This window comes from Pteropus alecto, unplaced genomic scaffold, assembly GCF_000325575.1.
Source record: "Pteropus alecto unplaced genomic scaffold, ASM32557v1 scaffold86, whole genome shotgun sequence".
Classification (NCBI taxonomy): Eukaryota; Metazoa; Chordata; class Mammalia; order Chiroptera; family Pteropodidae; genus Pteropus; species Pteropus alecto.
In genome coordinates, this window is record NW_006442109.1 from 28,202,657 (window position 1) to 28,215,970 (window position 13,314).

Below are 13,314 nucleotides of genomic sequence, written 5' to 3' on the forward strand. Positions count from 1 at the left end.
CTTCGAATGTTACCACTCTCTAGGTCACACCCTCATTAAAAATTCTTATAGCATCTCTTACCTTTTCTTCAGATCACTAGATATAGTTGCAGTTTTATATTTGTCCGATTGGGTAATTAATGTTTATTTTCACAGTAGATTGGTAAGTTCTGTGAAGGCAGGGACTGTGTCTCTTTTGGATCACCAATACCTGTTACTGAGCATAATGATTGGCCTAATCATTGTGAGCTAGAGGAGCTCACAAAATCTTTGTTAAATGAGTGAGCAAAACTCATTGACTCTTTTGATCTGGTTCCTTTTCTTGAAAAATCTCCTGAACCCTTCAGAAGACAGGAAACAGAAGAGAAAGGAAACTATCATCATAATGCCTGCCCATCACAGTGTCAAAGTAACAGCAGAGTCTATAGGCTGCATTTTAGAGGCTTCCCTTCCCCTGCTCATTTCCATCCTCTTCCAAAGAGGGCTTGTAATGAAGCCACTACGGAGGAGTCCCAAGGCCAGCCTTTGCCGGACAGATCCTCACCAGGAAGGCAGGGAGAATGGGAAGGCGAAGAAAGGAAGGGAATCGATATCTACTGAGAGGGGACTCTGTTTTGGACACCATGTTAAATGTTTAAATACATCGTCTCATTTAATCCTCCCCAAAACCCCATTTTGCAGATAAGAAAACAGACTTAAAGAGGTTGTTGAACTTGAATGTCATAAAACCAATGCAGGGCAAAATGGAGTTTGAACTCAGATATTGGCCTTCCTCCAGAGCCTGGGCTTTTCCGGGCTCATATTCTGGCCTCCAGCCCTCAAACACTTTCTCCACCCTGTTAACTGAGGGCTTAAAATTAGTCCTAAGGACTCATCTGTTGGCCTTTATCTGAAGCCAACATGTATGACGGTTGAAGTGGATACATTGGAAACAAACCCAACATGATAAAGGCAATCACTACCAGACCTAAAAAGAGATATATAAACCAAAATTGGAATGTGGAAAGTAAAGGAGATGGGGTCTGTAGTGCAAGTAAGTGAAAGAGTTACTTTCACATCTATCATATTGAGGAGATTAAGAGATACTATCTAAAATGGACACATTCATAATATTGCTTAAAGGGATATTGGTAATCAGAGGCGAACTAAAAACAAGCCGTTGATGGGAGTGGCCTCTGGGGAGTGGAGCTGAGGAAAGGAGAGAAACTTTCATTTTTCATTTGTTTGTTCTTCTGAAGTGTTCAAAAATTACAGTGCTCTTCTATTCTGTAAATTTTCTTAAAAGCTTAGAAATTTTTGTTACAAAAGACTAAACAAACAAAAATACTCTTTCTTTAGAATGCAAGTATGTCTAGAAATAGTCCTTGACACCTGGGCAAAACTTAGTCTGCAGGTTTCCTCTATGTCAGGAAGGATGTGAGTTGGGGGAGGATCATGTAATGATAAACATGGCATCCTAAGCAGTCACTTCTGGGGAAGAGGAATTGGAAAGAAACTTGATAAATTTACCTTTGCAAGCACACAGGGCCGGGCTAATAGAGGAGATCTTTTCCCTCACATATTCCTAAAGGCAGCTCACATTCAGACATACCCAGACATAAAAGGGTACTGACTCCCTGAGGGCCACAGATAACCACCCCTCTAACTATCCCTTCTAGATTGTCTCCAGCAGTGCCACACTCTGAGTAGGAGTTCCTGCCTGCCAGGGACACTGCTCTTGCATAATCCATCTGACTGCAGCTTCTCAGGGCCCAAGTGGATCCCAGGGAGGTGGAAAGTTCTCAGGTAAGCGTGAGTCAGGTCCTGTTCCAGAGATAGCCATAGAGCACTAATTATAGCCCCGCACCCCTCAGGACCCAAGGGCCCCTTTCTCCTCCCGAGGCATGGCACCCTCTTGACCTTTGCTCATGTACATTTTATGTCACTTTGGGCCCCAGCAGCTGCAGAAAGGGAAGCTAGGGCACAGCTCAGCTCGGGAGTGCTGCTCACTGGCGGCAAGGAGCCAGGAGTCTGGTGTTCCCAGCAACAGACAAAGGCCTGTTGATCTTTGACCCTTACCCCTCCCAGAGCCTTGGCTCTCCCTCCTTCCCTCCTGCCTTCCTTTCTTCCTTGCTGGCCTCTCCTTCTGTTCTTTCTCCTCACTTCCCAGCACCCTCGCTCTGGCTGGCATTTTTTCCTAGGTCCTCGCCCAGGCCAATCTTTCCATGATGTCTTCAAGCCCTGCTTCCTGCACATCTCCTAACCCGGACAGGCAGAACCCAAGTAAGAAGGTCCAGTGGGCTTCTGAAAGGAGGAGGATGTCATCCACAGACTCAGAGTCAAAATCCCACCCTGACCCCTCCAAAGTGCCCAGGTCCCGGAGACCCAACCGGCTGACAGTGAAGTACGACCGGGGGCAGCTCCATCAGTGGCTGGAGGTGGAGGATTGGGTGGATTTGAATGTTCACGAGCTCTTCAAGGTGGGTAGCACGGGGAAGGGTGGGAGGACATAGGGGCCTGGGGCTTGGCCAGGAGTCTGAGAAAGAGCCTGCTGGGAGACCTCAGGAGGAGCTGAAGGGCTGATGTGAGATACTGCTAGGGAGAGAAAGCTTTTCCTAGCACGTGGAGCATGGTTTTGCAGTCTGGAAATCTGGCCTCTGGTCTGGGCTCTACCTCTAACTCTCTTCATAATCTGGGGCAGATCTTTTACCATCCCTTAGACTTAGTTTCCTAATCTATAAAATGAGCCTAAAAAATGCTTGTCATATCTCCTTTAGGACTTTTTTTTTTAATGCCAGTTTTTTTTTCATACTATATATACATAATTTTTTTTAACATTTTATTTTTTTATTTTCCCCCTTTCCCGTCCCTACTGATAACCACTAGTCCATTGTCCATGTCCATGAATGTCTGTTTGTTTGTCCTGTTCATTTGTTGCTTTTAGGTTTATATTCCACATATGTGATATCATGTGATTTTCAACCTTTTCTGTCTGGCTTATTACGCTTAGTATGATTATTTCAAGGTCCATCCATGTTGTTGCACATGGCAGTATTTCATCTCTTCTTATGGTTGAGCGATTTAGGACTTTCTGATGCTCAAATGAGATAATAGGAGGACTATTCTTTATTTACGTCTTTATTTACTCTCATCCTCAACACAAATACATGTCTAGAGCTACATTGTCCAATACTGTAGCTATCAGCCATGTGTATCTACTTAACTTTAAATTAATGAAAATCAAATAAAATTAAAAGTTCAGTTTCTCAGTCACATAGCCACATTTCAAGTGCCCAATATCCCCATGTGGCTACCGTATTGTCAGCACACACATAGAACATTCTCGTTATCGCGTAATGGATGGCACTGGACTAGAACGTCAGAGTCAGAGTAACCAGCACTAACACCAGGAGCTGACCTAGCCTTGGCCCTGGCTCTGACTGACTCCTTTCAACCCCACCCTGGGAAAAGGATGGGTCTTGGCCCCTTGTCACAGGAAGTGGCACTTTCTTATACAGATACTTCCAAATCAGGATCCTAGAGTCATAGCAACCTCTGCTTCAGTGACTACAATAACACTTTGAGCACTCAAGTATGTGCTAGGCACAGTGCCCAGCGCCTGACATGCATTATTTCAATCGGCCTCTCCGTGACTCCATTAGGTAGGTACTGTTTTACCATGGAGGAAATAAAGGCTTAGAGATGTTGAGTAACTAGCCCAAGGTCACACAACTAGGAAGCTGTGGGACCTGGAGCTGCTGCTGGGGCTCTGCCTATAGAACTTGAGTACTAATTTAAGCATCTAGTGGTTCTCCACACCTGAAGTACTTCAGAAAGAAACCAGTGCCCTAGCTGTACCTCAGCTGAATTTAATTTAAATATACTAGGGTGGGGCCTAGGCACTGGTCTTTTTAATAAGCTCCACAGTTGATTCTAACATATGGCTGGCAGAGAACCACTGCACCAAGCCAGAAATCAGGAGTCCTCCTTGTTCACATACCACGGTCCTTGTTTCTCCTCCTTTTTGACTCAGGTTTTTTTTTTTTCCTTTTGGAAGTAGCAATGACCTGTGATTCTTTCAGTAAGGGCTTTACCAGCAGCCCTGTGGTTGGGGTTGGGGAAGAATGATGCATGTGGCCCAAGCTTTCTTATGAGATTTACTGGGTCATGTGTCAGTTTGGTCCAGGTGTTGACCATGTCCCCTGAAGCCTCCTGGGCCCAGTTGTGGGTGGTGGAAGATGCCCTGGAGCTGGGAGCAGGAGAGGCAAACTTTCTTGGTCTGTGTCTGCTCTGACCTTGCAGGACACTTCACCTGCCCTTCACTACTACCAGCGCCCTCCCTCTTGGGATCAATTTCGATTTCAGATAGCTGTGCACTAGCATGAAAAATCTCATATTTCAAACACCTCAGAGAAAATCCTGCTAGGCATCAGAAGAAGAGATTAGCCAAAGAACTTTGTTTTTGCAAGATTAAGGTCGGGGTGGGGAGCTGTACAATAATGAGCTCATAACATTGGAAAACAGGACATGTGGGTGGACTGCTTCCAGGTAATTACTGAAATAAAATACCTGGCCTGCGGTTGCCATGGCAATTGTCCAAAGGTGCCAGGTGGCAGTTCCTCTCCCAATCCCTGCTCTTTTCAGCAGGTGGGTGGGAAAGCCCCAGGTGGCTGACCATCTTGGGCAGAGATGGAGGCAACACAGACTCCAGGCTTACCCCACCCCAGTTATACCTTCACAGAGCCCTTCACCATGCACCTGGGCTCTCCCCAACATGTCCACCTTAAATGGTACCACTGAGAATGGTTCCAGGGAGGCATCACTACTTGTTTTGTTCTTTTAATGGGACCCAACCTTTCTCTGTTGGAAGGTCTCACCTCTTCTCTCTGGATGTACAGCCTGCTTTTGGAGTCTTCAGAGGAACCAAATCTGGGTTCAACAAAACAAACAGATCTGGGGCCATAGAGTTCCTGTTGTCCAGAGGTGGAATGTGGATTTGGTTTCTAAGCAGGGGCTTAAACACTCATATGTTTCTTCTATTTTAAAAAGACTCTTGTTCAACAGCATGCCTCCCTTTAGTTACTATCCCTTATTTCATGTCATCTTCACAACAGGATTCTTTAAAGGATTTGTCCACACTCACATCCTTTACTTACCTTTCCCCTGCCCGTCACCATTCAAAATCTGGTTTCTGTTCCCACCACTGTATTGAGAACTTTTGCAAGGTCACCAATAACGTGGGGCTATAGCTAATGTACATATCACCTCAAATTTTGAAACATTTCTTTCCTATAGCTTCCATCTTTTCCAGGAGGCAGGTGGTGTTTTGATGCAGCCTTTTTGATATGCTGAGATTTTAAGAAACAATCTATTAACCTTCCAACTTTAAAAAAGTATTGTCAATGAATATGTACAACAAACATTGTTAGCTCATCTCTGAGCCTTACTCTATTGCTGGTCCCATGGCATAGAAACCAGGAGTAAGGGGAACTGAGTAGGGAGTGGAGGTGAAAAAGGAATCAAATCAGGCAACATCTGGCAGGAAACCACCACATGTAATACAGAGTTGTGAGTGTACCACACTTGTTTATCTCAGCAGGAGATTTGATATATCCACTCATTTTCTGACAATTCAAAAAAAATACTTAATGGAAAGAATATTTAGATTATGATACGAGCCCATATTCCCAACTCCAGAGTACATTGGCAATCTGACTCTCAGTAATATACATAACTTATATTCAATATACATGTAGTTGACATCACAATTCCTAGAAAAATGTGTTTTTTTTGGCTGCAGTACTACTTTTTTAGAGGCAGAATTCTGATCATTAGAATATATCTTTAACAATCAAGATTACTCTACCCAGCAAAGTTATTTAGAATCAAAGAACGGATAAGGAGCTTCCCAGACAAGAAAACGCTAAAGGAGTTCATCAACACCAAACCAGTATTGTAAGAAATGGGAATGTTGGGGGGACTTCTTAGAGGAAGAGGAAGAGGAGGAGAAAAGATAAAATATATGAATATTGAAATGACAATAAATCTTTATCAACAATTACTTTAAATATAAATGGATCAAATGATCCAATCAAAAGATAAAGTTGCTGAATGGCCAGATATTCATGCTTCTGGTCATGATGGAGTAATAGGGACCAGATATATTCTCCCAACATAAGTAACTATAAAATTAGACAAAACTATATGAATAATACTTATGCAGCCTTCTGGTCTTAGAATACGAGTCACTTCCTCCAGGAAGCCATCCTAAAGAAAACAAGACCCTTATGTATAGTGCCTATAAGAGACTCATTTCAGATCAAAAGACACACAGACTGAAAGTAAAGGGATGGGAAAAGACATTTCATGAAAATGGAAACAACAAAAAAAGCTGGGGTAGCAATACCTAAACCAGAAAAAATAGACTTTGAAACAAAGGCTATAACGAGATACAAAGAAGGGGCCCAGTAATCCCAGTTTAGGTAGTTATCCAAAGAAACCCAAAACACTACTTCGAAGGGACATGTAAATTCATGTGTTCATTGTAGCATATTTACAGTAGCCAAGATATGCAGGCAACTTGGGTGTCCACCAATGGATGAATGGATAAAGAAGAGGTGGTACATATATACAATGGAATATTACTCAGGCAAAAAGAAAAAAAAAAAAATCTTGCCATCTGCAACAACATGGTTGGATCTAGAGGGTACTGCGCTGAGTGGAGTTAAGTCAAACTGAGAAAGACAAATGCCATATGTTTTCACTTACATGTGAAATCTAAAGAGCAAAATAAATAAGAGAGAAACAAATTCATAGATACAGAGAACATTTTGATGAATGCCAGATGGGAGAGTCATTGGGGGGGATGGGTGAAAAAGGGAAGGGATTAAGAAGTATAAATTGATTGTTACAAAATTGTCATAGGGATGTAAAGTATAGCGTAGGGAATATAGTCAAAAATGTATAACAACTATGGTGTCTGATGGGTACTCGATTTATTGGGGTGATCACTTTGTAAGTTATATAAAGGTCTAATCACTATGTTTTACACCTGAAACTATTATAATGTAAGTCAACTGTAATTGAAAAATTAAAAATTAAATTTTAAAAAAGAATATATCTTTATTATTTGGCCCCACCCTCCACCTTCTGGGATTCCAGTTGTACATATGTCACATCCCACAGGTCACCAAAGCTCTGTTCTGCTCCCTTCTCCCCTCCCTTCCAGGTTTTTTTTTTCTTTCTGTGCTTCATTTCGAGTAGTTTCTTTTGTTATATCTTAAGTTCAACTGACCCTTTTTTTCTTGCAGTGTCAAATATGCTGTTAATTCTATCTGGTAAATTTTTCATTTAAAATATTGTATTTTTTATCTCTAGATGCTCCATTTGGGTTTGTTCTCATATCTTCAATTTCTCTCATTCCTATGTTCATGTTTTCTTTGTCTAATTCTGTCATCTCTATCGTTTCTGGGTCTGCTTCTATTAATAGTTTTCTCCTGGTTGTAGGTCACATTTCCTGTTTCTTAGCATAACTAGTGATTTTTGACTGGATACTAGATTATATTATGAATTTTATTTTGTTGAGTAACTGGATTTTTTTTCTTCCTTTAATGAGTGTTGGGCTTTGTTCTAGTAGGTAGTTTAGTTACTTGTGATTAAGTTTGATCCTTTCGAGGCTTGTCTTTAAACTCAGTATGAGTCTAGAGTAGCCTTTAATCTAGAGCATAATTTACCCCCATAGTAAAGCATGGCTCTTCCAAAGTCTCTATTGAACTCCTGCATGATCAGTAATAACTATCTGCTCTGGCTGGGTGGAATTTGATTTGTTTCCAGTCCTCTGTGAGGTCTGGGAACTGTTCATCTCTGTGCTCTAAGTGCCTCAGATATCTGGCCTTGCGAAGTTTTAACCTATGAATGTGCATCTTATGTTCAGCAAAGATCCAGGAGACCCCTTATGCAGATTTCTGGAGGTCTCTTTCTTTATAACTCTCTCCTCTCCAGAACTTTGTCCAGCAACTTCCAGTCACCTCAACCCTGAAATTTGATCTCTGTCATATCCATTTAGCAAGACCACTGTGCTCTGCTTGGGCTCTCCCTCCTAGCCGTCATCTGGAAATTGCCTCCAGAAAGAAATTCAGGTCAATTATAGAGTTTACCTCCTTTATTTCCCTTTTCTCTCAGGTAGTCCTGAGCTACCATTGTCAAATGTCTGAAAATATTGTTCATATAGTTTTGTCTAATTTTATAGTAACTTATGTTGGGAGAATAAATCTGGTTCCTATTACTCCATCTTGACCAGAAGCATAAATATCTGGCTAACTCTTGCTCAGCCTTCTGGTCTCAGGTTAGAAGTTACTTTCTCCAGGAAGCCATCCTAAACCCCAGGCTTGGTTAGGTTTCCCTTCCATGTGCTCCCACAGTATCTCATCAAAGTGCTTATCCTGTATTGCAACCGCCTTTTCACTTGTCTGTATCCCTCAGGAGACTTAAGCGTTTCAGGGGCAGGGTCATGTCTTTCTGTCTTGCTATTATGGCCCCAGTACTCATCCCAATGCATGGGGCATAGCATGCTCTCAGAAAATACGCATTAAATGGGTAAATGCTGAATCACATGAGCTAGAAACCAAGGTAGCAAAGGAGAAAGTCCAGAGCTTGGGGTAAAAGAGCTAACTTAGAACCCTAGGACTATTTATTTTTGAAAACATATGGAGGGACCAAACTGTTAATAGTAATGATCCATTGGTAGTGGGAAGAGTGAGAGGGTAGATGAGGCTTTTTTCATTCTTTTTTTAAAATCAACTTTATAGAAGTACGACTAACAGAATAAAATTTGCCTGCTTGAAGTTTATAGTTAAATGCACTTTGCCATACGTATCCACTACCCCAATCAAGATATAGGATATTTCTAACATCCAAAAAGTTCCTCCAATAACACTTACCTTTAAACAAATTATACAACTTAATTACTTAGTACATCTGTTTTTATTATGTCTCCTCAACTGTCCCTAACTCCTAGGTGCTTTGAGGGCAGGATGTTTGTTTTGGTCACTGAAGTTTCCAAGTTTACAGTACTGGGTTAATAGTAGCCACTTGACACATATTTGTTGAATAGATTCCAAAGGATTAAATAATCAGGTGGAAAAGGTGAAGCTAGCGAATCTCCAGAAAAATGTGAAGGCGAATATCAAATATTTATCCAAGTCACTAAGGGAAGAACTTGCTAAGCATCAAAAAATAAATAAATAAAATAAACAAAACCTAAGCTAGAAAATACCATTAGATTCAACTATATAAACACATATACCTATTTCCCTAACCCCTCTCCCAAAAACAAATGATGTTTTGATCATATATGGAATGCTAAAGCTAATCTGAATTTTTTAAAAGATTTTTAAAATCAGTAAGAAAAAAACTGAACAAACCAATAGAAAAATGGATAAGGGAGCAGTTTTTTGAAGTGTGTTCTGGTGACTCCAAGGGTTCCCAAGATCCTTTCAAGAAGTCCATGATTATTTCTGTAATAATGCTAAGATGTTGCTTGCTGTTTTGACTATGTTGACATTTGCACTGGTGATGCAAAAGCAATGGTGGCCCTCAGCATGAATCAAGAAAGCAGCACCAACCTATACTAGTAATCATGTTCTTCACTACCATTCACTTTCACTTAAGAAAGTCTTTGACGAAGCAGTAAGAGAACTATTAAATTTATTAAATCTTGGTCCTTGAGTCACATCTTTTTTTAAATAGACATATTTTTAGAGCAGTTTTAGATTCACAGTAGAATTGAGAAGAAACTACAGAAAGTTCCCATATTTCCTCTGTCCCCACACATGCATAGTCTCCTCCACTATCACCATCCCTCATTAGGGCGGAGAGTTTGTTACAGTTGATGAACTTATGTCAACACATTATAATCACCCCAAATCCATATTTTATATTAGGATTCACTCTTGGCGTTATATATTCTATGTTTTTTTGACAAACATACTCTATAATATCATACAGAGTATGTTTCACTGCCCTAAAAATCTGTGCATCACCTATTCAACCCACCCTCTCCCCTAACCCCTCACAACTACTGATCTTTTTCTGTCTCCATAGTTTTGTCTTTTCCAGAATGTCACATAGTTGGAATTATACAGTATGTAGACTTTTCAGATTGGCTTCTTTCCCTTAGTAATATGCATTGAAGTTTCCTCCATGTCTTTTCATGGCTTGATAGCTCATTTTGTTTTAGTACTGAATAATATTCTATTTACCTACTGAAGAACATCTTGGTTGCATCCAAGTTTTGGCAATTATAAATAAAGCTGCTATAAACATTTGTGTGCAGGTTTTTGTGTGGACATGTTTTCAGCTCATTTGGGTAAATACCAAAGAACACGATTGCCGATAGTATGATAAGAGTGTGTTTTGTAAGAAACTGCCAAACTGTCTTCTAAAGTGACTGTTCCACTTTGCATTCCCACAAAAAGTGAATGAAAATTCTGCGTATTTGGTATTGTCAGTGTTTTGGATTTTTTGCCGTTTTACTAGGTGTGTAGTGATAGCTCTTTGTTGTTTTAGTTCGCAATTCCTTAAAGACATATGATGTTGAATATCTTCTCATATGCTATTTGCCATCTACATATCTTCTTTGGTGAGGCATCATCTGTTCAGATCTTTTGCCAATTTTTCAATTAGGTTTTTTTTTCCTTATTGTTGAGTTTCAAGAGTTCTTTGTATATTTTGGATAACAGTCCTTCATCAGATATATCTTTTGCAAATATTTTCTCCTAGTCTGTGGCTTGTCTTCTTATTCTCTTGAGCTTTTTTTCATTTTAATTTTATAAATTCTGTATTGTTTAAATTTTTCAATGACAATAACTTTTAAAGACAGCTTTATTGAGATACAATTCACATACCATACAATTCACCCACTTAAAGTATACAATTCAATGGTTTTAAGTATCTTCACAGAGTTGTACAACCATTACTATCTAATTTTAGGCCATTTTATCACCCCTGAAAGAAAACCTGTACCCATTAGCAATCATACCTTGTTTCCTACCACCACCACTCCTTAAGAAGCCAATAATCTACTTTGTGTCTGTAGATTTACCTATTATGGGCATTTCATACAAATTAAATCAGGTAATATATGGCCATTTATAACTGGTTTCTTTCACTAATAGTGTTTTTCAAAGTTCATCCATGTTGTAGCATGAATCAGTGCTTTGTTCCTTTGTATTGCTGAATAATATTGTATGTCTACATTATATTTTGTCCATTTATCAGTTGATGGGCTTTTGAGTTGTTGGCTATAACTTTTTGGCTATTATGGATAATGCTGCTATGAATGTTCATGTGCAAATTTTTGTGTGGACATATGTTTTCATTTCTCTTGGGAACAGACTTAGGAGCAGAATTGCTGGGTCAGATAACCCTATATTTAACATTTTAAGAAACTGTCAAACTGTTTTCCAAAGCAGCTGTACCATTTTTTTTACCCCTGCCAATAATGTACATAACTTTTGAAATTGAGACACTTTTTAAAGAACCCTAGCACTGTCTGAGATAGAACTTAGGTATTCACTAATTGTTATGGAAGAATGAATGAGTGGTTTGACTATGGTGGAGAGAGGGACTAAAAATGGGAAATAAAGTGGGACATGGGTGAGCCCCTGATAGTAACTTTCACTCCAGCTGGCCAGGCCCCTCTGAGCCCCATGTGATTCCCAAACAGGATCAACAAACTCCTGATCCTGAGATTGATCTGGAGGCTCTCGTGGAACTATCCAGTGAGGAACAGAAGACTCAGTTGGAGGTAGAATGAGGGACCTGGGCCCCAGACCCATGGGTTGGGGGATGGAAGTCGGGCTTGGACCAAGGGGGACCCAGGCACCCAGACTCTGCCTCCTTGGGTAGAGTGGGAGGAACTGAATCAGAGGAAAGAATTCCTGGGAGACTGAGTGGGAGCTTGTGGGAAAGCGCTATGGCTCAGTGACCCACTGTCTGCTCTCTTCTACTCAGGCTATTCTCCGAGACTGCTCCCGCCCCACAGAGGTAAGGATGCTCTGCTGGTCTGGGGGTAAGGGGAGGCCCAGTGGGGAGGCAGCTAATCAAAGTTTGGCCCTGTGTCTTTCTCCCCTTCCCTGGCTCTGGGGAGATGGGGTCAGGGGGAGATTTGGGACAGTGTGGTGGGTAGGCATGACTTCATGCCTTACTCTCACCTGTTCCTCTCTCAGCAATTTATCTCTGAGCTACTCAGTCAACTCAAGAAACTCCGGAGACTCAGTCGGCCTCAGAAATAAGCTTCACGAGACTACCTTCATCAACCTCAGCACTGCGAGTCCTGCCCTGAACCTCTGGATCCTGAGCTGAGAGGGAAATGGCTCTTTGAGACACAGACAAGGAATATGGAAGATAAGGAGGGACATTTGGATGTCCTAGTGTATGTACAGTCACAAGTAGTTCCTGTCAGCTGGGCTTTCTGGGAGCCAGTCATGGCTGTTGCCCAGACTTGACAGCCAAGTGGATAAAATCTTTAGGAGCCCCAGTTGAATGGAATGTGGAGCATATCTGTGCTATGGGATGGGGAAGGGAGAGGGTGAAGTGATATACCAGAAGGGCAGCATCCTGAGTCACTACACTCTATCCATATGTATGCCTCATCCATCCATCCACCTGTCCATCCATCTATCAATCCATCCAAACTGGCCTTGAGAATTTAAGATGAAAGTCACAGTTCTGCTTCAGAAATCACCATCTAGCAAGGACCAGAGGCTAAGACATAAAGCATCCTGGCATCACCAAGAACAGAAGCCCAAGTGGCAAAGACTAGTTTTGAATCTCAGAGGAGAGGTAACAGGAAAAGGCTAGCTGAGTCTGGGGCACCAGGTTAAGGCTAAATCTTCCTCCCTCCTTAAATAATGTGGGAGGCTTCAGGCTGAGGACTCTTTCTTGAGCTGGCTCCAGCCAGAAGACAAAAAGCATGGATTAAGCAGAGGGGTATCAAGTGTACACGCTGACAGGCCAGGGGTCAAGTCAAGAGGGAATTGCTGGAAACAGACACTGATTCAGAATGGGAGGAACATTGGGACAGGAACCCTGGGAGGTGGCGTCTTTGGAAGTAAGACAGGAAGCAGGGTATGCAACCACTGTTTGTGCAAAGTGTCTGAGTACTAGACAGGTTGAGAATCCAAGATGGTAGAGCCTAGGGGGCTAAGCTGGGCATCCCAGAGCAGGACTCACAGTTCAGTTCAGTTGAACGAATATTCATGTCTACTGCCTATGAGGCTACCAGGATGGGTGGGACTGCTCCTGCCGGAAAAAGCTTGCAGGAGGGCTTAATCCTTTACCTCACTCCACAGGATT

General features: G+C 41.5%; 1 protein-coding gene across 1 annotated transcript; it reads left to right on the forward strand.

The window, feature by feature from the left end:
• The first annotated feature begins 1,646 nt into the window (after positions 1 to 1,646).
• On the forward strand, positions 1,647 to 13,270 carry PPP1R14D (protein phosphatase 1 regulatory inhibitor subunit 14D). Its single transcript, XM_006920480.3, has 5 exons — positions 1,647 to 1,764; positions 2,160 to 2,438; positions 11,684 to 11,764; positions 11,971 to 12,003; positions 12,186 to 13,270. Exons 2-5 carry the CDS (start codon positions 2,184 to 2,186, stop codon positions 12,249 to 12,251), a joined length of 435 nt encoding a protein of 144 aa, XP_006920542.1. The 5' UTR covers positions 1,647 to 1,764; positions 2,160 to 2,183; the 3' UTR covers positions 12,252 to 13,270.
• The last annotated feature ends 44 nt before the right edge of the window (positions 13,271 to 13,314 follow it).

Coding starts and splice junctions, on each gene's coding strand:
- PPP1R14D (XM_006920480.3), top strand. CDS start 2,184: ATGATGTCTTCAAGCCCTGCTTCCTGCACATCTCCTAACCCGGACAGG. Junction 2,439..11,683: donor ATGTTCACGAGCTCTTCAAG/GTGGGTAGCACG, acceptor ATTCCCAAACAG/GATCAACAAACTCCTGATCC. Junction 11,765..11,970: donor AACAGAAGACTCAGTTGGAG/GTAGAATGAGGG, acceptor TCTTCTACTCAG/GCTATTCTCCGAGACTGCTC.